This window comes from Oryx dammah, unplaced genomic scaffold (genome assembly GCF_014754425.2).
Source record: "Oryx dammah isolate SB20612 unplaced genomic scaffold, SCBI_Odam_1.1 HiC_scaffold_28, whole genome shotgun sequence".
NCBI classification, from domain to species: Eukaryota; Metazoa; Chordata; class Mammalia; order Artiodactyla; family Bovidae; genus Oryx; species Oryx dammah.
The window spans coordinates 97,753,845-97,774,990 of NW_024070212.1; the positions used below are offsets into that span (position 1 = coordinate 97,753,845).

The window sequence follows — 21,146 nt, forward strand, 5'->3', positions numbered from 1 at the left end:
CAGAGATTCTGCATTTCTAACAAGCTCCCTGCTGATGGTCATGCGGCTGGTCCAGGGACCACATTTTGAGTAACAGGGTTATAGAAGATGGTTCTAATATGCTTGGATTTTATTCTATGAGCAATGAGGATCCATAAAAAACTTTTTATGCTCTGGCTTGATTTTGGTTTTTAATCCAAGTAATTCTGGTCCATGGCATAAAAGATAGTTACCCTGACCTATCCTTTCCCACATCTAGTTCCACTTCCCAGAGGCAACCACTTTTAGCTATTTTTTCCTGGTGTTTATACTCATAGCTCCACAATAGGCTTTTATCATCATCTCCTGATTTTAAACATTGTCTACTGACTTCCTATTATGATACATAAGATTTACTGCACATTCTATACTTTCCTCTTTCCATTGGCCCTATTTCTATCATTATTTTTCAGCTTGTTACCTTTGTAACTTTAAGTAACATACTTTTCTTTAGTATGCCTTGATCCATGAAAGGGTTTTAAATCAGAGACAGACAAAATAGATTTGCCTTTTTAAAAAAAATACTCTGGATTTTGCAAGGAGAATTAAAGGAGTGAATATCTGAAGTCAAGGAGACAAGGTAGAAGGCAAGAAACTAAAATGTCCTGGACAGGGGCTGGTTGTGAAGTTGGAAAAGAATTAGACCTGAATGGAGGAGGAATCTTTAGAAGGTATGATGGACAAGACTTGATAATTAGTAACATTTGTTTATCTATACTATAATTCAATAAGTATTTGTTCAGAAAGCAAATGATTTCAAAAAATATTATGGAGAATCTCCTATGTTCTAGCCATGGTATGTGGCACAAAAAATATAATGGTGAGCAAACAGACCTGGCCTGATTGCTGGAGAGAGACAGGAAATTGAGGGTGACTCCGAGCTGTTTGACCTGATGCTATTCACCAAGGAAGGGAACCCAAGAAGACTGGGGTTGAGGAGAGATAGTTTTTGCAGGAGTCATGTTGAACTGGAGGGGCCTGTGAGGATGTTCACACAGTAGTTGAACACAGGTCTGCCTGGAGCTCAGGAGAAAATCTGCAGGAATGAGTTTAGAAATCTTGATGGTCAGAGAGCTCATGAGAGTGGATGAGATCATCTATAAAGAGTGAGTTTGAGGAGAGAAGAGGGTGAGGGGGGAACCCCAAGGGACACCTTTTTAAAATATGTTGGGATTTATTCTGTTCTAACACATACTTGGGCTTCCCTGGTAGCTCAGATGGTAAAGCGTCTGCCTACAATGTGGGAGACCTGGGTTCAATCCCTGGGTCAGGAAGATCCCCTGGAGAAGGAAATGGCAACCCACTCCAGGACTCTTGCCTGGAAAATCCCATGGACTGAGGAGCCTGGTAGGCTATAGTCCATGGGGTCCCAAAGAATTGGACACGACTGAGCAACTTCACTTCACTTTAACACATACTTACTTATTAGAAGTCACTGATTGCCTCAACTACTAAGACAAGCCCTGTTAACATTTTGAGGATACCATCTCACCATTTTAAGAAGCAGATGGAATATGGAGAGCTCAAAAAAAAAAAAAAAATCTAATCTATCTTCTGGCTTCCTCTGTGTCCTTATAATCCACTGTCCACAGGACAGTAAAATTTTCTCCTGAATTGGATCATATTTCTCCCTGCCTAAAACTGTGCCATGGCCATCCACTCACTTCAAATAAGCATCACCATCCCCTAGAAACTTTTTAGAAATGCAGTATTCTGCTTTGCCCTCCAGACTCCTAAATCAAAAACTCTAAGAAAAGGGCACAGCAATCTGTTTTAATAACCCCTCCAAGTGATTCTAATGCAAGCTGAAGTTTGAGAACCACTGTGTTAAGCTAAATGCTTCACACCTGCTGAACTTTATTAAGCGTTATTATCATCAGTATAGTGAGGGGTTAAGAGGAATCTGGAACCAGACTGCCTGGGTTTGAATTCTAGCTCTACCAACTTCGTAATATTGAGCTTCATTTTCTTTGTCTCTATGATTGGGATAGTAATAGTTCCTACCTCTTGGAGTTGTTGTGGAATTAGATGAGTTAATATAGTGCGGTGCTTAGAACAGTCACTTAGAACAGTGACTGCCATGCAGTAAGCATCATGTAAGGGCATCCTCATTTCACAGAGAAGGGAACCTATGCTGAGACGTGAAATGACCTGCCCAAGGTCTAGGAGAGTGGTATAACCAGGTTTTAATTCCCCGTAGTCTTCAATGGCCTCGCATACACTAGACCTAGGTGCAGCCTCACCCAAGCAAAGGGAGGTGGGTGTCTATGTTCCAGGCCTGTCGCCCTTCTGACCCTGGCGCGCATCGCGGTCTAGTCCAAGGCTCTAGGACTCCGACCCGAATCGGGTTTGCCATCGCACGGTACTGGGGGCCGGGAAGTGGCTCTCCCCCAGCCGCCCCCCCGGCCAGCCGGCTGCAAAGCAGCTGAGGGACCCAGCACTAGCAGGACTCGCGGGCAGCAGACACTGGCCGCCGCCCTAAGCGCCGCCCGCCGCCCTCTCACCCCGCGGCGGCTGCGGCGGCGGAAGCGGGGAGGCGGGCCGGCCGGGCCGGGGCGGGGCCGCGAGCGGCATGGAGGAGGCGGAGGCCGCGGTGCTCCGGGCCGAGCTGTGCGGGCCCGAGTGGGGCTCGAACGGGGCCCGCGCTCCTTGAGATGTGAGTGTCTCTGGACGGGGGTCCAGGAGGGGTGGCGTGGCCCGGGCGGATCCTCCGACTGCTCGGGCGGCCCCGAGCCCCGGGAGGAAGAAAGCAAGGCCAGATCGGATGGGGCGAGGGCCGAAGCGGATAGAGAATGGTGATGTTGGGGGTTCGCTGCCCTTTGCTCACGCGATCACTAGGAAGGTCTGGGGCTTCGTTCTTTTAGGGATTGATGAGCCTGAGAGCCGATGATTTGGCCTCCACCCCTGGGACCGTGAGCTGTCCCGTCAGTTTCCCCAGCCCCAGGGGAGTTGTTCTGACCCCTTTGAAGGTTTCCCTTCCAGAGTAGTTGAGCTACTTTTCCGGGTTACAGAGCATGGATGCCCACAGGGAATAATTACTGGGAGGTCCTCCCTCATCTCCCGGAGAAAACATCAGACTCTGGGAAGAACACCTTAGCCCATGTGACCCTCTGGTCTCCTCAGATTGCTGCAGGCATGGGTTGGCCAGGACAGTGGTGACCCCCACATACGACATGGACGACTGGAAGCCCAGCCCCCTCATCAAGCCCTTTGGGGCGCGAAAAAAGCGGAGCTGGTATCTTACTTGGAAGTATAAACTGACCAACCAGCGGGCCCTGCGGAGGTTCTGTCAGGTATAGAGGTGTCCCCAAACTCCCAGGGGCTCCCTCTCAGCTTTGCCCCCAGCCTAGACCATGGGAACGGGACCTACCTTGGCTGGCCCCACCCCAGAAAGAGGGAGCAGCTTCCTAGAGGGGAAACCTCTTTGTCTCCCGTCCCTTCCAGGTAGTGGTTCAGGCCCAGAGTTCTGGAATCAGAACCCAAGTACAACCTCCTAGGCTTCTGACAAAGCTGAGTTGGATCAGGAAGGCTTTGCCCAGGGCACACACCTGTCAGACAGGCAGGGCTAGCACCCAGGTCTTCCAATTCCCCGTGTGGTTCTCTGGGACTGGCTCCATCTCTAGAAACTAATTGTGGAGGGAACCAAGGAACTCAAGGCGTCCAATGGAAGAATACAGGAGTTCTGGGTAGGGAACGCCCTGATGGAAGCGGGGCTCTCTGAAGGAGATGGTCATGAAACTGGACCCTGATCTGGGGGAGTAGAACTGGTCATACAGAGAGAGGACAGGCAAACCCAGGTTCTCCCCTTGTCATCGCTTCAGCCAGAGCCCTCATTTCAGGAAGACCCTCAGTGATCTGGAGGGGGTACCCCTGTTTACCATCCCTACCCCTCCCCTCAGACAGGAGCTGTGCTTTTCCTACTGGTGACCGTCATTGTCAACATCAAGTTGATCCTGGACACACGACGAGCTATCAGCGAAGCCAGTGAAGACCTGGAGCCAGAACAAGACTATGGTAGGGCCAGACTGAGGCTGGGGTTGGTGGTGGAGGGAGGTCCCCTGGGATCCTAAGGCTGAAATGGCAGGCAGATCCCAGATTTTGCTGGAGGGACCATCTCCAAGACCTGTCACACTCCCACAGATGAGGCCCTGGGCCGACTGGAGCCTCCACGGCGCAGAGGCAGTGGTCCCCGACGTGTCCTGGATGTAGAGGTGTACTCAAGCCGCAGCAAAGTGTATGTGGCAGTGGACGGCACCACGGTGAGTGAGCTGGTGCCTAGTGTAAAGTATGTGAAATATATCATATGTAGTGGGTATTATCAAAAGTGATAATATTAGTAGGCAGTTACTTTATTGATTTATTTATTTTGTAACTACTTCCTGCTGCCTTCTTTGATCTTGGCCTTGGCCTGGACACTGGGAATCCAGAGGTAACCAGACCTGGCCTCTACTTGGAGGGGTTCAGTCAGATAAACTGTGATAGCTCCAGCATGAGGCAGAGATAGTCAAGGGCTCTAAAAGTCATGACAGCGGGGGCAGATGGTAGAAAGATGGGATCTCCTTTCATGCGAGAACTATGGAGACTTCCTGAAGAGGTGGCCTTCAAGTTGGGTCTGAAGAGAACTATGTGACCAGAGGCAGAGGAAGGAGGGGAGGTTTTGTTTCATGCAGCTGTTTCTGTAAGTGCCCATAAGACAGAGAGACCTCAAATGCCAGAATGAAGAGTTTGTCCTTGTCTCCACTACTCTGCAGGTGCTGGAGGATGAGGCCCAGGAGCAGGGCCGGGGCATCCATGTCATCGTCCTCAACCAGGCCACGGTGAGGTTCTAAGGGTAGGGAACCTAGAGGGCTGTAGCTAAGCCCTCCTTGCTGGTGACACTGACTCACAAGAGCTGTGTCTCCTGCCAGGGCCATGTGATGGCAAAGCGAGTGTTTGACACCTATTCACCTCATGAGGATGAGGCCATGGTGCTGTTCCTCAACATGGTGGCACCGGGCCGAGTGCTCATCTGCACCGTCAAGGTCAGTGACTCGGCCTTGGCCCCATTCCCAATGCCCCTAATTCAACTCTGCTTGTGGCCCTGGGTTCGTGCCCCTAATATGGCAGAGTGGCAAAAGCCTCTGGAGGAAGGTGACCAGGTTCCAATCCCAGCCTTGTCAGTGGAGAGCACGACAGAGTCCCTACCCTTATGGAGTTTATACCCACAGGGCAAGATCAACAGGAAGCAGCCAGATAAATCTATAATGTCAGGAAACGATAACTTATATGGAGAAGAAAATTAAGCAAGGGAGACAGGGTGAAAGGGAAGGCCTCTGTAAGGAAATGACCTGTGCACAGAAAGCTGGAAGAAGTAAGAAGTGAGCCCTATGAATGTCTGGAGAAAGAGCATTCTAGATGGAAAGGCAAGCACAAAGACCCCCTAATTGGAAAGGTGCTTGGCATGCTTGCGGAACAAGGCTGCCAGTGGAGCTGGAGCAGGATGGGGGAGGGGAGGAGAAGGGTAGAAGGGGGAGGGCAGGGAGGTGGCAGGGGACAGAGGTGGGTACTGTGTGGGACCATGGTAACGACTGATTAGCCTGGTGACCTTGGGTGAGTCTCAGAATCTAAGCCTTCAGTTTTCTGGGATGTGATAATTCAATGAGCTGATTTAAGTAAAAGATTTGATATGGTGCTTGACCTGCAGTTAGTATTCCCTGAGGCCAGGTCTCCCGGAGCTGTGCCAGTCAGGTTGATCACCTTCTCTGGTCCCCTAGGACGAGGGCTCCTTCCACCTCAAGGACACCGCCAAGGCTCTGCTGAGGAGCCTAGGCAGCCAGGCTGGCCCTGCCCTGGGCTGGAGGGACACCTGGGCCTTCGTGGGACGAAAAGGAGGTGCCGGCACCATAGGCATCCACCCTGTAGTATTCAGGGCCTGGGAGGAGCAAAACTCCAGGAGATGGGGTGGGATAGGGGTCCGATCAGAGCTGGTGGTGGTGGGCTGAATGAAGCTGGGCCGGGAGACGGGAAGAAGATCCAGCACTAGAGCCTGGATCTAGGGCCCCCATTGCCCCTCATTTCTGCCCCCTGCCAGGTCCTGTGCTCGGGGAGAAACATTCTAAGTCACCTGCCCTCTCCTCCTGGGGAGATCCAGTTCTGCTGAAGACAGATGTGCCGCTGAGCTCAGCTGAAGGTGGGGTCAGTGGGGGCTGGGCTCCAGGGCAGTGCCTGGGCTGGGGATGGGCATTTGGGTTCTCTTTACAGGGTGTTCTCCAGACCACACTGGCCTCATTCTCCCATCCTGTTGACCTCATCTTTCCCTCCACCTCAGAGGCAGAGTGCCACTGGGCAGACACAGAGCTGAACCGTCGCCGCCGCCGCTTCTGCAGCAAAGTTGAGGGCTACGGGAGCGTGTGTAGCTGCAAGGACCCCACACCCATCGAGTTCAGCCCAGACCCAGTGAGTGGGGCTTTAGGCAGTGAGGCCCGGACTCTTCCCCAAGTAGGCAAGAGGCCCAAGGAAAGTTCCAGGTTGGGCTTTTCCTGCCCCAGCCTGGGAGGGCACCAGGAGCTGATTTATACTGGGCTCTGAAAGATGGGGGGTCCTGGTTGGGGGGAGGGAGCAGACCATGTGAGCAAAGGCCTAGAGATGGAGTTGAGCTGAGTGTGTGGAGGGGCCAAGACAGGGAAGCCCTCTGCCTTTTCCCTTGAGTCCCCCTCTCCCTCAAGACTCTTCCCCAGGTGGGGAATCCCAGTCTGAAGGGAAAACAAGGCAAGAGCTGAACACTCTTTCTCCCTCAGCTCCCAGACAACAAGGTCCTCAATGTGCCTGTGGCTGTCATTGCAGGGAACCGGCCCAATTACCTGTACAGGTGAGCCTGGGAGTGGGCTGTATCTAGCACCGAACAGGAGGTTGCTAGTGGTGGGAACCCCAGGCTCATGTATCTGCAGGAAGAATGCTTGAGGTGGGTGGAAAGGCAACAGATTCTGGGTCCATTCACCTATGTGGGTGAACATGGGGAGTTGGGGCCCATCTGTAAGTATAGAGGAGTCCTGATTTGGGGGGACAAAGAGGTCTAATCCATCCCTGGGCTCCCCAGGATGCTGCGCTCTCTACTCTCAGCCCAGGGGGTGTCTCCCCAGATGATAACAGTTTTCATCGATGGCTACTATGAGGTGAGTGGGGCTTGGGGGCTTTGGGCAGAGCAGAGTGCAGGGTTGCAGGTACTGAGTAGCAATGATCACAGAGGCCTGGCAGGGGAGACAGCCCAGGCAAGGGCTGTGAAACATGCAGGGCTTGACGAGACAGACCTGCAGAGGTGGGCTGGGGCTGGAGTTGAGGTGGCTCACATGATGGCCGTGCCCCTTAGGAGCCGATGGATGTGGTGGCGCTGTTTGGTCTGAGGGGCATCCAGCACACTCCCATCAGCATCAAGAACGCCCGTGTGTCTCAGGTACCACCTGGGCAAGGATGGAAGGGGTGGACATCTGGCCCCACTGTCTACCCAAAGCTCATGTGCCCTTTTCCTACTCCCCACCCAGCACTACAAGGCCAGCCTCACTGCCACTTTCAACCTGTTTCCGGTGAGTAGTAAGGACAAAACTCTTGGACCTAGAGGGGGAAAGTGAGCATAAGTCTGGTCTTACCATATAGCAAGCTCTTCCTCTCTCTGGGCCTCATCCTCCTGATATGAAAAACGGGGGCACTGTGGCCTGAGAAGGGGATGGAGGTGGGAGAGACATGGGATGAGAAAGCCCCCTAGGGCTCATGTTGTCCCCCACCCGCTTTAGGAAGCCAAGTTTGCTGTGGTTCTGGAAGAGGACCTGGACATTGCTGTGGATTTTTTCAGGTGAGAGGGGTGCTCCTCCATGCAGCTCCAAGCTGCATGGGGCCTCTGTTTGACTGGGTCTCCAGGGAAGAAGCGCCACACCCTCCAGTGGGGGCTCTTAGAAAGCTTTCTGGAGGAAGCAGTCTCCAAAGTGGGGGGGAATGCCTGAGCAAAGGTAGGCTGGCCGGTGTTGGGGCAGGAGGAGAGAGCAGAAAGGATAAATGGAAACGGAAGGGATGAATGGGGTTTGAGGGGAAGGTGGAAAGAGGCATGACTCCTGAGTCCCATCTCCAGCTCTTCCAGCATCACTGTGTGACTGGGTTTGTCCTTGCCCCTCTCTGAACCCCCGGACCCTGCCTCTCAGTTTCCTGAGCCAATCCATCCACTTGCTGGAGGAGGACGACAGCTTGTACTGTATCTCTGCCTGGAATGACCAGGTAGGCTCAGCAGCCAGGGGTCAGCTGAGGGATGGGTAGAGGCCCCAAGCTAACCCCTCCTCTCGTGGCCGCCTGTCCACAGGGCTATGAGCACACGGCGGAGGACCCAGCGCTGCTGTACCGTGTGGAGACCATGCCTGGGCTGGGCTGGGTGCTCAGGAAGTCCTTGTACAAGGAAGAACTTGAGCCCAAGTGGCCCACACCAGAAAAGGTGCCCTGGCAGGGGAGGGTGGGTAGGCTTGGAATCCCCTGCCAGCTCGAACCTCTTAACTCCCAGTGTCTTCCACGCTGCCAGCTCTGGGACTGGGACATGTGGATGCGGATGCCAGAACAACGCCGAGGCCGAGAGTGCATTATCCCTGACGTGTCCCGATCCTACCACTTCGGCATCGTTGGCCTCAACATGAATGGCTACTTCCATGTGAGTGGGAGACGGGGGTGTTGGGGTGGGGGGTACAGTGTGGTAGATGGGGCAAGAACATGGGCTCAGCTCTGCCACTCACTAGCCAGTTAGCCTTGGGAAATTGTTAGTAACTGCCTTTTGCATTAGTTTCTTTATTTGAGAAAGGAGGATAAAAATACCACCTACCTCATAGGGTTGTGAGGCTTAAAGAAGTTAGTATGTGTAATATGCTTTGGACTGTAAACATTATATAAGGGTCAGCTGGTATTATTTTTATTATTGCTATTCTTAGCGCTAGACTGTGGGTGTGGGGAGGGTATTTCTGCTGCCACGCACTCGTCCAGCCCTGCAAATTGTGCTCTCGCCTATCCTTATAAGTGCTGAGGCTGAAGCCTCAGCCTGAAGTGAACAGGGAGAGCCCCAGTCCCCGCCCCTTCATGGCTGTGTCCAAAAGGCCACTCCCTAGTTATAGCCAGGGAGACCTTGAGAAAACCCAGTGTGAAGGAATGGACAGCTGCCACTTTGGAACCTCCTAGAAGCCAGGAGGGCCTTCAGAGGCTGGTTACTATAAGACCCCCACTCATCTCTGAGAGGAACAGGGAGTGACCTCATTTCCCTCACCCTCAGCTCCTTAGTCATAAAGTTCCCTCCCTCCCAGTCCAACCTGTCGCTTTGCAGGCCTCATTCCCAGCGTCTGTGGCCCTACAACAGCAGGTCCAGGGAGAACCGCTGGAGACAAGGACTAGCTCAGGGGCCAGCAGCATGAGATGCCAGTGTGAACTCTCTGCAATGGTGGAGCCAGATTAAAGCTAGTAGCATACTGCCAAGAGGATGGGGAAGACGAGGAAATTAGAGAGGCTTTTATAGGTCTAGGACTTCATTTGTGGGTCTTGTGGCTATGTGGTGGGTCTGCAGGCAGGTATAGGCCAGCCAGGGTAAGGCCCTGCTTTTTACCTTCACATCCATTCCAGGAGGCCTACTTCAAGAAGCACAAGTTCAACACGGTTCCAGGTGTCCAGCTCAGGAACGTGGACAGGTAGAGGCTGCGGACAGCAAAAGGGAGGCCTAGGAGTCTCGATGACCAGTACTTGACAGGCCCTTTCCACCCTGGGGCTTGTGTGTTTACCCCAGCCCTGTTGCCCCCGACCCCCACACGGTCCCTTGAGGGGCTATCCCTCCCCTGGACTGATGCCCCACCCCGACTCGGTTCTTCCTCTCCTTCAGTCTGAAGAAGGACGCTTATGAAGTGGAAGTTCACAGGCTGCTCAGGTACGACTGAGGGCATGAGGGATGTGTCAGGGAGTGAGGAGATGTCACATACTGGGAGTCTTGGCCCCAGAGTTTGTGGAGTCCAGTGCAAAATGAAAACCAGGGTCCCTGGTTCAAAAATTATTCAGAAGTTCAAGAGAGCCACAGTAGAGCGTTAAAAGCACAGGGCCTGTGTGACACAGTCCCAAGGTGGGCCTTGTCTTGGCTTTTCTCCCCCACTCCCTGCTGCAGCGAAGCGGAGGTTCTGGACCACAGCAAGAACCCTTGTGAAGACTCTTTCCTGCCAGACACAGAGGGCCACACCTACGTGGCCTTTATCCGGATGGAGAAGGACGATGACTTCACCACCTGGACTCAGCTTGCCAAGGTGCTCCAACACCACACCTCCCCCAGGAATACCCCTCCCCAAGATACAGGGAGCCTTTCTGGACTCTTCTACTTCAAAACCTTCTCTTCATACTCTCAGAGCCTCTCTTCTAACGTCCTTCACAAATCTATAGTCTTGAAGATGCTGTCTTGCAAATTGAGAAGGCTGCTGAGGGGGGTGGTGCTGGGCCCTCGCCACAGCTCTCTGACCTATGCCTTTGCCGGCCCCCCTCCCCCACCCCCAGTGCCTCCGAATCTGGGACCTGGATGTGCGTGGCAACCACCGGGGCCTGTGGAGACTGTTTCGGAAGAAGAACCACTTCCTGGTGGTGGGGGTCCCAGCCTCCCCGTACTCGTGAGTGACCCTATCCTGTCCTGGGAAATGGAAGACTCATGGGATTAGGGGATGTAGCTAATGACTGCTTCCCTGTCCATATTCCTATTCTCTTCTCAGGATGAAGAAGCCACCATCAATCACCCCAATTTTCTTGGAGTCACCCCCAAAGGAGGAGGGAGGCCCAGGAGCTGCAGAACAGACATGAGACCTCCTCCAGGAACCTGCAGGGCTGGGTACTGTGTACCCCCAGGCAGGCTAGCCCTTTACCCAATCCTGTAGGATTTTGTAGACACTGGCAGGGGCTGGGTCTGGTTTGTTTTTAACATGAGACTTAATTACTAACTCCCAGGGGAGGGTTCCTCTGCTCCAACACCCCTGTTCCTGAGTTGGAGGTCTATTTATTTACTTCCTTGTCGGGAAAGGGCAAGAGAGTACCTGGGAGTCACTGGAATCACTGGGATCCCTGCCCTTTGCATACTCCCTCCTCCCAGGCCTGACTCAGAATCTAACATATTTATTGACTGTCCTGAGGGCCTTGGAAACAGCCGAAGCCTGGAGGGCCTTCTTTTTTTTTTTTTTTTTTTTTGGACTGGGGTGCTGCCCTGAGGGTGGGGCAGGCTCTTACTCAGGAAACTGCTGTGCCCAACCCATGGACAAGCCTACCTGGGGCCCACCTGCTGATGCAGACTCACTCAGAGACCCTCAGACACTGAACCAGGCCTCTTCTCAGCCTCCTCTTTGTCCAGATTTCCAAAGCTGGATAAAGTGGTCATTGATTAAAAAAGGAGAAAAGCTCTGGGGATGTGTTTTGTGACTGTGTGTGTATGAGAGAGAGAGACACACACACACACGGATGGGTGGGAGAGAGAATGGTCTTGATAGATGGAGAGTTTTCTTTACTGTCTTCCACAGGTTTATTTTCCACTTGGGCTTCCCTGTGGCTCAGTTGGTAAAGAGTCCACCTGCAAAGTGGGAGATCTGGGTTCGATCCCTGGGTTGGGAAGATCCCCTGGAGAAGGGAAAGGCTACCTACTCCAGTATTCTGGCCTGGAGAATTCCAGGGACTGTATAGTCCATGGGGTCACAAAGAGTCAGACACATCTGAGCAACCTTCACTAGTGCCATTTGGCCACCAGGGGATGCCCGAGTCTCAAACTCCAAGATTTTTACCTAAGGTCCACCCTAGAACAACTGAGCCTGACCTTTGCCCCCTACTTGGGCCTGAACTCAGAGCAGCCCCCCCAAACCCCGTTCCCACTATTCAATTAACCATGCTACTGTTCCTGCCTAGTTCGTCTGGGCCAGAGCACGTGTCCCCAGAAATGGAGCAAGAGAGCAAAATGGAATAGGTGAGGGTGGTGGTACATGTGGGAAGGAAGTGGGCAAGACAGAGCTGAATGTCCCTCATGCAGGAAGTGAGGAGTGCACTGTAGATGGAGACACAAGAACAAGGATGCCTGAGGCCCTGAGGGTACTTTGTATACAGATTCCGTATCTGAGCGTTTTTCTGGGGAAAAGCTATCATTTTCATCAGATTCTTATCCAGCCAGTCATCCAGAGATTAGGAAGATCTAAATCATGCAAGCCTGCCAGAAGGTGGAAGAGATTATCCAGAGGAATACTTGATACAGCCCAAGGCATGGCAACTGGGGAATCTGTGAAGGACTTAAGTTCATGGAAGTGAGTATAGGACAGTTTGAGAAGGGGTCTGCCTCAGAGCCCTTGTAAAGTGAGCCGGATGAGCTCCTTATATGGAGCCTTTGGCCAAGGAGGCAGGAACTCCGCCCTGTCACCAGCTCTCTGCCCCTCCCTCTCCCACTGGTGCCTGGAACTCCGCTCAGTGATGGCAGGGATGGTATGTGGCTCCGACATTTCTCGCCACCGTGACGCCGTCAGTGTTTCCTGGAGGTAGAGATAGTGTTCAAGGTGCCACAAAAGCCAGGTTGAGGAGCAATTAACCTGTAATGAGGTGGAGGAGGCCCGCCCAGGGCAAACAAATCCCTTGCAGCCTTCATGTATGCACCTGGGGGTGAGGCAGTATGAGGCATATAAAGGTGGGATGGGCACTGAGTGCTCCACCCGCCCATTCCCCAGCAGACTCCTGATCTGGGCCTTGAAGACTAGCTCTCGGACCGTGTTCCACTGGCAAGGTTGCGGTTCCTTTTTGGACTCAGGACAAGTGATAGTTCTGGGTTGCCCTAGTAAAGCCTGGGAAGAAGGATCCAAGGGTCAAAGGGAGGCAAGGAGGACTGGTTTGCCAGGCTGGGTTAGGCTTGGGGGTAGACACCATACCCTCTGGCCACGGCCTCCCACCTTAGTGCTCTGTCTTCTGCAGCAGTGATCAGGTGGTTGTCTGGGATGTTGTGACTGGGAATCATGCCGCCTTGTCAGCCAGGACCCCACCTGGCTCTGGAGTCAGATGGGATGGACCCAAATCCAGGCCCAGCTTTTCATAGGAGGTTGTGGACCTGGAACAAGTCACTTGGCTTCTCTAGGCCCAGTTTCTGGAATATGGGGTAGTTAAGTCTAAATAAGAGATCAGCTCTATAGAGCACTGGGTGATCAAGACAGTAAATGAAATTCTTTCTGATGTCCCCAAAGCAGGGACAGGTGCGGGGCTCTGCCTGCCTGGGAAGGGTAGGCAGCTTGGGTGCCCTGGTGGGGGCTTCTGGAGGGCTTCCCAGAACTTAAGGAATGGCCCTCTTCCATTGCCCTGGCAGTATTTTTAGTCTCCCTGCCCCCTATTTGGGCACAAGCTTGTTATTTTCATAGTTTTCCAGTCCAGTGCCCCTACCCAGGAAGGGGTAGTTTCAGACCAAAGTCCTCCCACATTATAGGGCTGCAGACTGGCCCAGCCCCCGCCACCTCGCTCAGTGACCTCTTGCGCATTCTTGTTAAGCTCCCTTCCAGGTCTGCAATCCAAATGAAGGTGAGAAATAGCCAACCACCTCAATGCCACTTCCCTTCTGCTGCCTTTCCAGGAGCCTGAGTCAACAACCCCACAGGAGTGTGAGGCCAGTGTAGACAAGTTTGAGATCCCTCTCCCCAAAGATACACAGAGTCCAGATAAACATTTTAATGGGTTTATGAGTTCTGAAATGCCTTCTACACATCCGCTCAGTAACTGCTGATTTTGTATATGCTCATGCTATGGGCTGCTTTTCTCTAATCCCCTCTGTGGTGTACTGGGATCCCCAAGAGCACCACCCCCTTTGCTCTGAGCGGGTATCAAGTGTTTAATGGACAGACTGGAGGAATGGGTAAGAGGATTGGCTACCTTAGGGGCTCTGGAATAGGAGGACCCCGAACCCACAACAGAAGGAAATGTCAGGCTCCAGTTGAAGGGGGTGGTGTCCATTTGGCCCCGAGTCCAGAAGAACAAAGTCAGGTCAACTCCGGCCCAAGAGACACTGTTAGATCCTGTCCCCACCCTGATCATTGCCTCTTCACAGTTCTTACAACAGCAGCAGTGGTGGAAGGAGAAGCCAACTTATTCCAGATTGCAGTACAGATACATGGACACAATCATGGCAGCCAGCTGGTGGGAAAGGAACAGGGAGAGATGAAGAGACATATCAGGGTCCTTAAACTTCAGTCCCCTGCCCCTCGAGACACCGATTGTGAAGCTTTGTTAGAAGTCTGTCTCTTCCAGAGAGGCCTCAGAGGTGGGTCAAGCAGCCCTGAGCCAGGGTGGGGGATATCCTGCCCCAAGCTCCTCTCCTTACCTCCAAGCCCCCAATTCCGGCTGCCACACCACCCACAGTGACTGCATTGGTTCGGACGTCATACAGAAGCTGTTTGAAGCATCCCTTGGGGGAGGGGAGAGCATCTATAGTCAGCAGCTGCTCCCACTCTCATTCAGCACCCTGAGGCCGTTAAAGCATCCCAACCTCCTAGGCCAACCTTTACCTGTACGCTCATGTTATGGGCGTTGACACTGTTGCAGGGTGTCACGAACGATTGATTGACACTGTTATAGCAACAGTATGGGGGAAAGGTACCGTTCATTCTTACGTAGGGCGAGCCCTCAAAATCTGTGTAGTTGGTGAAGCCACAGCACTTGAGCTGGAGATGAAGAGAAGATGATCAGAGGGGCCCTTGCTTATTTCTCCCCACCCCCAAGTCTCCCCCAGCCCACCTTACCCCTGCCATGGTGGAGTTCCACACTTGAGTGAAGTCTTTTTGGGAACCATATTCTTTTTTGATATTAGGCACCACCACCGCCGTCAGGAAGTTCTCAGCCTGGGTGGGGAAGGCCAGTGTTTACAGCCTGGTGTGGAGGGTGTGGCCCCCTTTCAGGGCTTTGCCCAGTGGTACCCCCTTGCCCCATCCCTGTTCCTCACCAATGTAGTATACACTAAGGCGACCACAGCAGCTGCAACCTCAGCAATGAAGATGAGGAGGAGGATGAAGAAGAACTGAATGGAGAACAGGGATCTGAGTTTTAGGGAGAGAGAGCCTCTCATGCCTGCCTTACCCTAACCGTGCTTTGCCCTCCCCCGCCCCCACCCCGTTTGCCGAGACCCTTGGAATCCAGAGCAGGGTTTGGGGATCCCCAGGGCCTAGTGTTAAGGGTGAGGGGACCCTGGGCTTGGGTTATGGGCCTGTGGAGCTGGGTTTGACACACCGTCATGAGGGCACACTTGCTCTCAGTGTGGGCGCCGTAGCAGCCCAGGAAACCAAGAGCGAAGAGCACAGCACCAGCTGCGATGAGGAAGTAGCCCACGTTGACGAACTGCATGGCACTGGATGACATCGGCCCGAAGATCTTCATAAAGGATGGTCCATCAACCGACACCCAGATGCCCACTGCCAACAAGGCTGCACCACACAGCTGGAGACAGAGAGGCAGACTTTGAAATAGTGCTGCCAGGCAGCTCCCTATCACACAGCTCAGTTAGGAAGATGCGAGATGAGAAACTTTCCCATTTATTGGGTATGGAGTCCAAAAACTCATCCTGTAGGGAGTTCTGACTCATCTTTAGAGCCAGAAAGATGGGATCTGGGACATCTGCAGTCAGCACCAGGCTGCACATCTAGGCAGATGTAAATGAGACCAGGGATTCCAGAAATAGCCACAGGGTGTGGGGGAGGGGCAAAGCTTTCCCTTACTGCTGCCAGGGTCCTGCCACATAGCTTGAAGTGCAAACAAGCAGGTGAACACCTGCCCCCGCACCCCCCACCAGCAGCCACCTCCCCCGATTTCGCTTCTGGGTTATAGGTGCCTGGAACACCTTGGTTCTCTGATAGGCAGAAAGAGGAGGGTGGTAGCATTGAGCAGGTTCAACAGCCACTATAGCAACAGAGGCGTGGCTGAGGTTTACACCTGCTCCCAACCTTGGAGAGGGCAATGGTAAGAAGGGACACCCACCCTAAGGTCCTCCATTTGGGTCCCTTCGAGGACCAGCTTAGACCTCTCCTTGCCACACAAGAGGAAACTGAGGCACCAGAGATGGAGTACAGCCAGAGCTCTTAAAGGCTGTACCCCACCTCAGAGGTGATCCTGAGGCTGAGACTGGAAAGGAGGGCACTGCCCAGTTCCCACAGCTCTTAGAGCAAAGCCTCGCTGACCCAGTGCTTCAGTGGATGAATCAGCCTGACACCACCCAGGTGTCCAGTCCCCACTTTCCGGCTATGGAAACTGAGGCTGGAACCAGGACCAAGGTGGCAGGTTGTGGGTGGATCCCAGGCATGTTTGCCCAAGGACACAAAGCTGGGCTTCTAGCCTGCGGGGTCAGATTTCAAGGAGTCGGAGGCCTGCCCTGCCCAGTCTGGCAAGGCCTGGGCAACAGAGGCCAGAAACCAAACCGGATTTGCCTTTAACCCCCTCGGGCCAGAGCCCCTGTGCTCCAGATCCCTGCAATCCTGCTGCCTTCTTCAGATACAGGGATAAAGGCTAATTCCCTGAAAGCAGAAGAAGCCCAAGGCACAGGCCACACCAGCATCAGAGAGTGTCCTCACCTCCAGCCCAATTCCTCCAAATTCACCTGCACTTCATGTCTCCATTTCCTCATCCTTTGCTCACTCTCACCCAGTCTCCTGAGGCTTCAAGGTCTCTGGTGACAACCGGTGCTCAGCCATGGGTGTATCCTCCTTGACTTTCTGACACCTTGCTCTCCTGCTTTGCTTCCTTATGCTCTTTCTCCATTTGCTTCCTGGTAGCCTTTTCTCTGTTTATCCCTTAGAAACTGAGTTTCCTGGAGTTCACTCTCCCTGTGTGTGCGCACCCTGCCCATGGCTTCAGTGACCACCTATGGGCACATGACTTCCAAATATCCTGAGCTGCAAGTCTACTGGGTACATGGCTGCTGGTGAAGTACCCACCAGGTTTGCTCTCAACGGAGAGGAGATGTGGTAATCATCTCCAAGACCTCTGTCTCACTTGCCCCTTCCTCCATCCTCAGCCACTATCCAAGGGCTTGGTCCTTTGTCCATGTTGTCCATTTCTCCCCAATTTTACCACCATCTCTAGATTCATGCCTCATTGCTCAGCTTCCTCAAACATGCCCTATACAGTCTGTCCCTGGTTTTCTGAACAATATCTGATTTCATTGCCTCTGGGCCTTTTTGCATGCTTTACCAACCCCCTCACTACGTGCAAATTCCTAGCCTCAGCTATTTCCTTCTAGAAGTCTTCTCTGACTAGGCAGGGTTCAAGCCCCTCCAATGCGCCCTGTGATCAGACCACACATACTTAGAAAACTGGTTGCCTATCTGGCCTGTTGGACCCAAGATCCCTGAGGGCACAGAGTCTTAGGCAGTGTTTGTTGAAAAAATACAACAAATTCCGCTTGCAGCTGAAGCTCTACTCCCATATCTCTGGACCTTCTCAGCTTTTGGCTCCCCATCATACACAGGCCACTGAATTTCCTTCCACGCTAGGTGATCTTGGGCAAACCCCTGCCCCTCCCTGAGGCCCCAGCCTGTTAGCCTACCCTGCCCTGCTCTAAGCCTGAAACTTCCTAGAAGGAGAGGATGCCCCTAAACTTCTCCACCCCAAGTTGTGTGGCAGCTAGATTGCTCCTGGAGCCAAGACTCAGCCTTCAGGGAGACTTCCACATCTCATCATCAGGAGAAACTTTCAGGAAGAGTGTGGACACAGCAAGCTCTTATTCCCCAGTTGGGGCTCTACTCAGGTTAAGACCCACTCCTGTAGGGAACCCCAAAGAACCCATAACTCCCATACTTACAAAGATGAGCATATTGAAGAGGATCATCATGACCTTAATGAAGTTGAAGCACCCCATGGTGGCTCCTGGGAGGCAGACATGTGGGAATTAGGATCTCGCTCCCTGCCCGCCTCCCCCAGCCTGGACTGACATACCAGACTCCAGCATCCTGGACTCACATAATTACCAAGCTTCTGCCTCTGGATTCTGGTGTCTCTGGACTCTGACGCCTCAGGATTTTCCCCAGTTCCCATCCTGATACCCCTAACTTTCTGTACTGCCCAGGACCTCTACTAACGCCTGACACTTTGAAATTCTAACATCCCACGTGCTTCCATCCCACAGGCACCCCGAGCCTAATTCCCCCACTTCAGGGTCACTCAATGTCGTTACCTGGCCCCAGCCTACCCTGGACTTTCCACTCCCACCACCCCAGACCAGTCCTAGACTCTTCCAGGACCCTCCCTGTGGCCCTTCCAGCTCCCCAAACCTGTTTCCAGATTGCTCTCTCTTCGCAGGAGAGTCTATCCTATGCCATCACCTGGTCAGGGGTCCTGGTAGTAAGTTCTGTAAGAGGGATCTGCTGAGGCTCCAGAGAGGACCACAGCTCCGGGGGAGCTGCCACTGAGTGGGCAGGCGGGAGACAGCGCTGGCTCTCACGGCACTGCTCACCTGTGGGCGGGGCAGGAGATTTAAAGGCTCCTTCTGCCCGCCCCCCGCCCCCGGTTGGCCTGCCCCTGCTGCCCCCTGCTGCTTGCCGCTCCCTCCCCACAGCCCCAGCAGCCTCTGGCCTCCGCCTGGCAACGCCAACCACAACAACTCCCCTCCTGATCTGAGTAAGGAACTGTCTGGGGCTGAGGTGAGCAGCCCCCTAGAACCGTGTGCCTTCCACAGCAAGCCACAGCTGCTTCCTAACCTGCACCTGCCGAGTCGGCCGGACACATCCTACATGCTCGCAGGTACACACACCTGCCCAAGCTGTATATTCACACCCACATACACGATGCACACTTGCACAGGCACACACACCTGTGACCTCTGTGTGGGCTGACTCCTAGCGACAGTCCACAGAGCAACATCTGAGATACATACTGAAACTCTCATACACACACACACACACACACGCCACACGCATGCAGGCATGCCCACACATGCTTTCAAGGAAGTGACCCGGGCTTGGCATTTTCTTCCCCTTCTCTGAGTGGCAAACAAACGACTCTTCCTCTTTCTCCCTCCACGAAACGTCAACGCATCTTTTCTCTCCCTGCTTCTTTCCTCCCCTCCCCACTTTTTCTCTCCTCAGTCCTCTCAGCATTCTGTATACACCCCTTCCATTCCTACCAGCAGAGGGCACCATGGTCCCACAAAAGCGCTGCCCTCCCCTGACAGCTCTGCAGCTCATCTTCACAAGTCCTTTCCCGGCTGCTGATGTTGAGCTGCTGGGAAAGTTTTGGCTTTTAAGTCACCCAAGCCAAGTGCTCCAATCCTGGTTCTGTTGCTTATTAGCTGTGTGACCCTGGGGGCATTTCTTAGACTTGGGTTTGAGCCTCTATTTCCTGGTCTGTATAACAGGATAGTTACAGGGTTTTAAGACGAGATTAAAAATGAGATTTTTCTTCCCATTCTGGGACATAAGCGAATGACCACAGAGTGAAAAGTTCAGAACAAGGAGAGTCACAGCCAGAGGGGGTGTGGGGTGGAAGATTTTTAATTTGTTTTTATAATGGGAGGAGGCAGCTGAAGAGACAGGAAAGAGGAAAGCTGTTAACGTGAATATTTGTACAGATCATGTTTTCAATGTGTAACCTATATCGAAGGTTTTTTTTCACCTTTCACAATAATCCTATAAGATTCTCTTTTCATCTGCTTTTTCAATATGGGGAAAGAGAGATACAGAAAGTTAAGTGCACATTTCTGAATGAATGAATGAATGCAGAATGTGCTGTGTGCTCAGTTGCTCAGTCGTGTCCAACTGTGACCCCATGGTTGTAGCCCACCAGGCTCCTCTGTGCTTGGGATTCTCCAGGCAAGAATACTGGAGTGGGTTGCCATTTCCTCCTCCAGGGGATCTTCCCAACCCAGGGATTGAAGCCAGTGTCTCCTGCAATGACAGGCAGATTCTTTGCCACTGAGCCACTTGGGAAGCCTTGACTGCAGAATAGCAGGAGTTAAATGTCTGGGCTTTGGACCTTGGCCATCCCAGATCTGAATCCTTGCCTGCCTCTAGTTGTATGACTTCACTCAACTAAGCCTCGGTTTCCTTGTACAGTCGATTTTCATCATTCATGGGTTTCACATCTGTGAATTTACCCACTCATAAAATGATCTGTAAGTCCAGAGCACACTCATGGCAGTTTAGTGGTCATTCACGTACGTGTGTAGAGCAGCAAAAAAATTCAAGTTGTGCAACACGCTTGTTCTCAGATGAGGTTGAACAAGGGGATGCTCTGCTTTCTTGTGTCGGCTCTCATAATATAAACAAGTGTTCTTTTTGTGGCCTACTTATTGTCTGTAACTTTTTTGCACTTATGTGCTTTTTGTTGGTGATTTTGCTATTAAATACCCTGCTCCAGCATAATACTGAAGTGCTCTCTAGTGTTCCTAAGTACCAGAAGACTCTCATGTGCCCTGTGAAGAAAATACTTGTGTTGGATAAACTTTATTCAGGTACATGTTATAGTGCTATTGGCTATGAGTTCAATGTTAATGACATCAATATATTTTAAATGAAGCACCTTTAATAGAAACACACATAAATTAGGTTATTGGTGAGTTGACAAGATATTGTGACCAGAGCTTGGTATGAATCTAATCCTGTATTTCTCCTGGAAGCACTGGTTAAATATTTGCTAATACCTTGATTGTGGTGACTTTATTAGAACATAATTACCACAAGTAATGAAATTAGAAGACGCTTGCTGCTTGGAAGAAAAATTATGACCAACATAGACAGCATATTGAAAAGCAGAGACATTGCTTTGTCAACAAAGGTCTGTCTAGTCAAAGCTATGGCTTTTACAGTGGTAATGTGTGGATGTGAGAGTTGGACTATAAAGAAAGCTGAGCACCGAAGAATTGATGCTTTTGAAGTGTGGTGTTGGAGAAGACTCTTGAGAGTCCCTTGGACTGCAAGGAGATCCAACCAGTCCATACTAAAAGAAATCAGTCCTGAATACTCATTGGAAGGACTGATGCTAAAGCTGAAACTCCAATAATTTGGCCACCTGATGCAAAGAACTGACTCATTGGAAAAGACCCTGATGCTGGGAAAGATTGGGGGCAGGAGGAGAAGGGGATGACAGAGGATGAGATGGCTGGATGGCATCACTGACTCAATGGACAC

At 52.3% G+C, this 21,146-nt stretch overlaps 2 protein-coding genes across 3 annotated transcripts; one reads left to right on the top strand and one right to left on the bottom strand.

Moving 5' to 3' along the window:
* Positions 1-2,566: 2,566 nt before the first annotated feature.
* Positions 2,567-11,433, top strand: POMGNT1 (protein O-linked mannose N-acetylglucosaminyltransferase 1 (beta 1,2-)). Of its 2 annotated transcripts, XM_040231288.1 has the most exons (22): positions 2,567-2,674; positions 3,142-3,311; positions 3,918-4,032; positions 4,159-4,277; positions 4,770-4,835; positions 4,926-5,039; positions 5,772-5,889; positions 6,089-6,187; positions 6,326-6,453; positions 6,795-6,865; positions 7,094-7,169; positions 7,364-7,447; positions 7,536-7,577; positions 7,785-7,843; positions 8,187-8,259; positions 8,342-8,470; positions 8,555-8,680; positions 9,634-9,698; positions 9,887-9,931; positions 10,163-10,298; positions 10,543-10,652; positions 10,752-11,433. In XM_040231288.1, the coding sequence occupies exons 2-22, from the start codon at positions 3,192-3,194 to the stop codon at positions 10,837-10,839; spliced, it is 1,983 nt and encodes a 660-aa protein (XP_040087222.1). In that variant the 5' UTR covers positions 2,567-2,674; positions 3,142-3,191; the 3' UTR covers positions 10,840-11,433. The 2 variants fall into 2 exon arrangements, with proteins under 2 accessions (XP_040087222.1, XP_040087221.1); XM_040231287.1 differs by having other exon boundaries at positions 10,163-10,652.
* Positions 11,434-13,695: 2,262 nt separating this feature from the next.
* TSPAN1 (tetraspanin 1) lies at positions 13,696-18,475 on the bottom strand. The gene is made up of 8 exons (XM_040231352.1): positions 18,345-18,475; positions 17,825-17,889; positions 15,262-15,468; positions 14,978-15,052; positions 14,778-14,876; positions 14,544-14,699; positions 14,360-14,443; positions 13,696-14,172 (listed from the first exon to the last, which is right to left on the bottom strand). The coding sequence occupies exons 2-8, from the start codon at positions 17,879-17,881 to the stop codon at positions 14,125-14,127; spliced, it is 726 nt and encodes a 241-aa protein (XP_040087286.1). The 5' UTR covers positions 17,882-17,889; positions 18,345-18,475; the 3' UTR covers positions 13,696-14,124.
* Between the last annotated feature and the right edge of the window lie 2,671 nt (positions 18,476-21,146).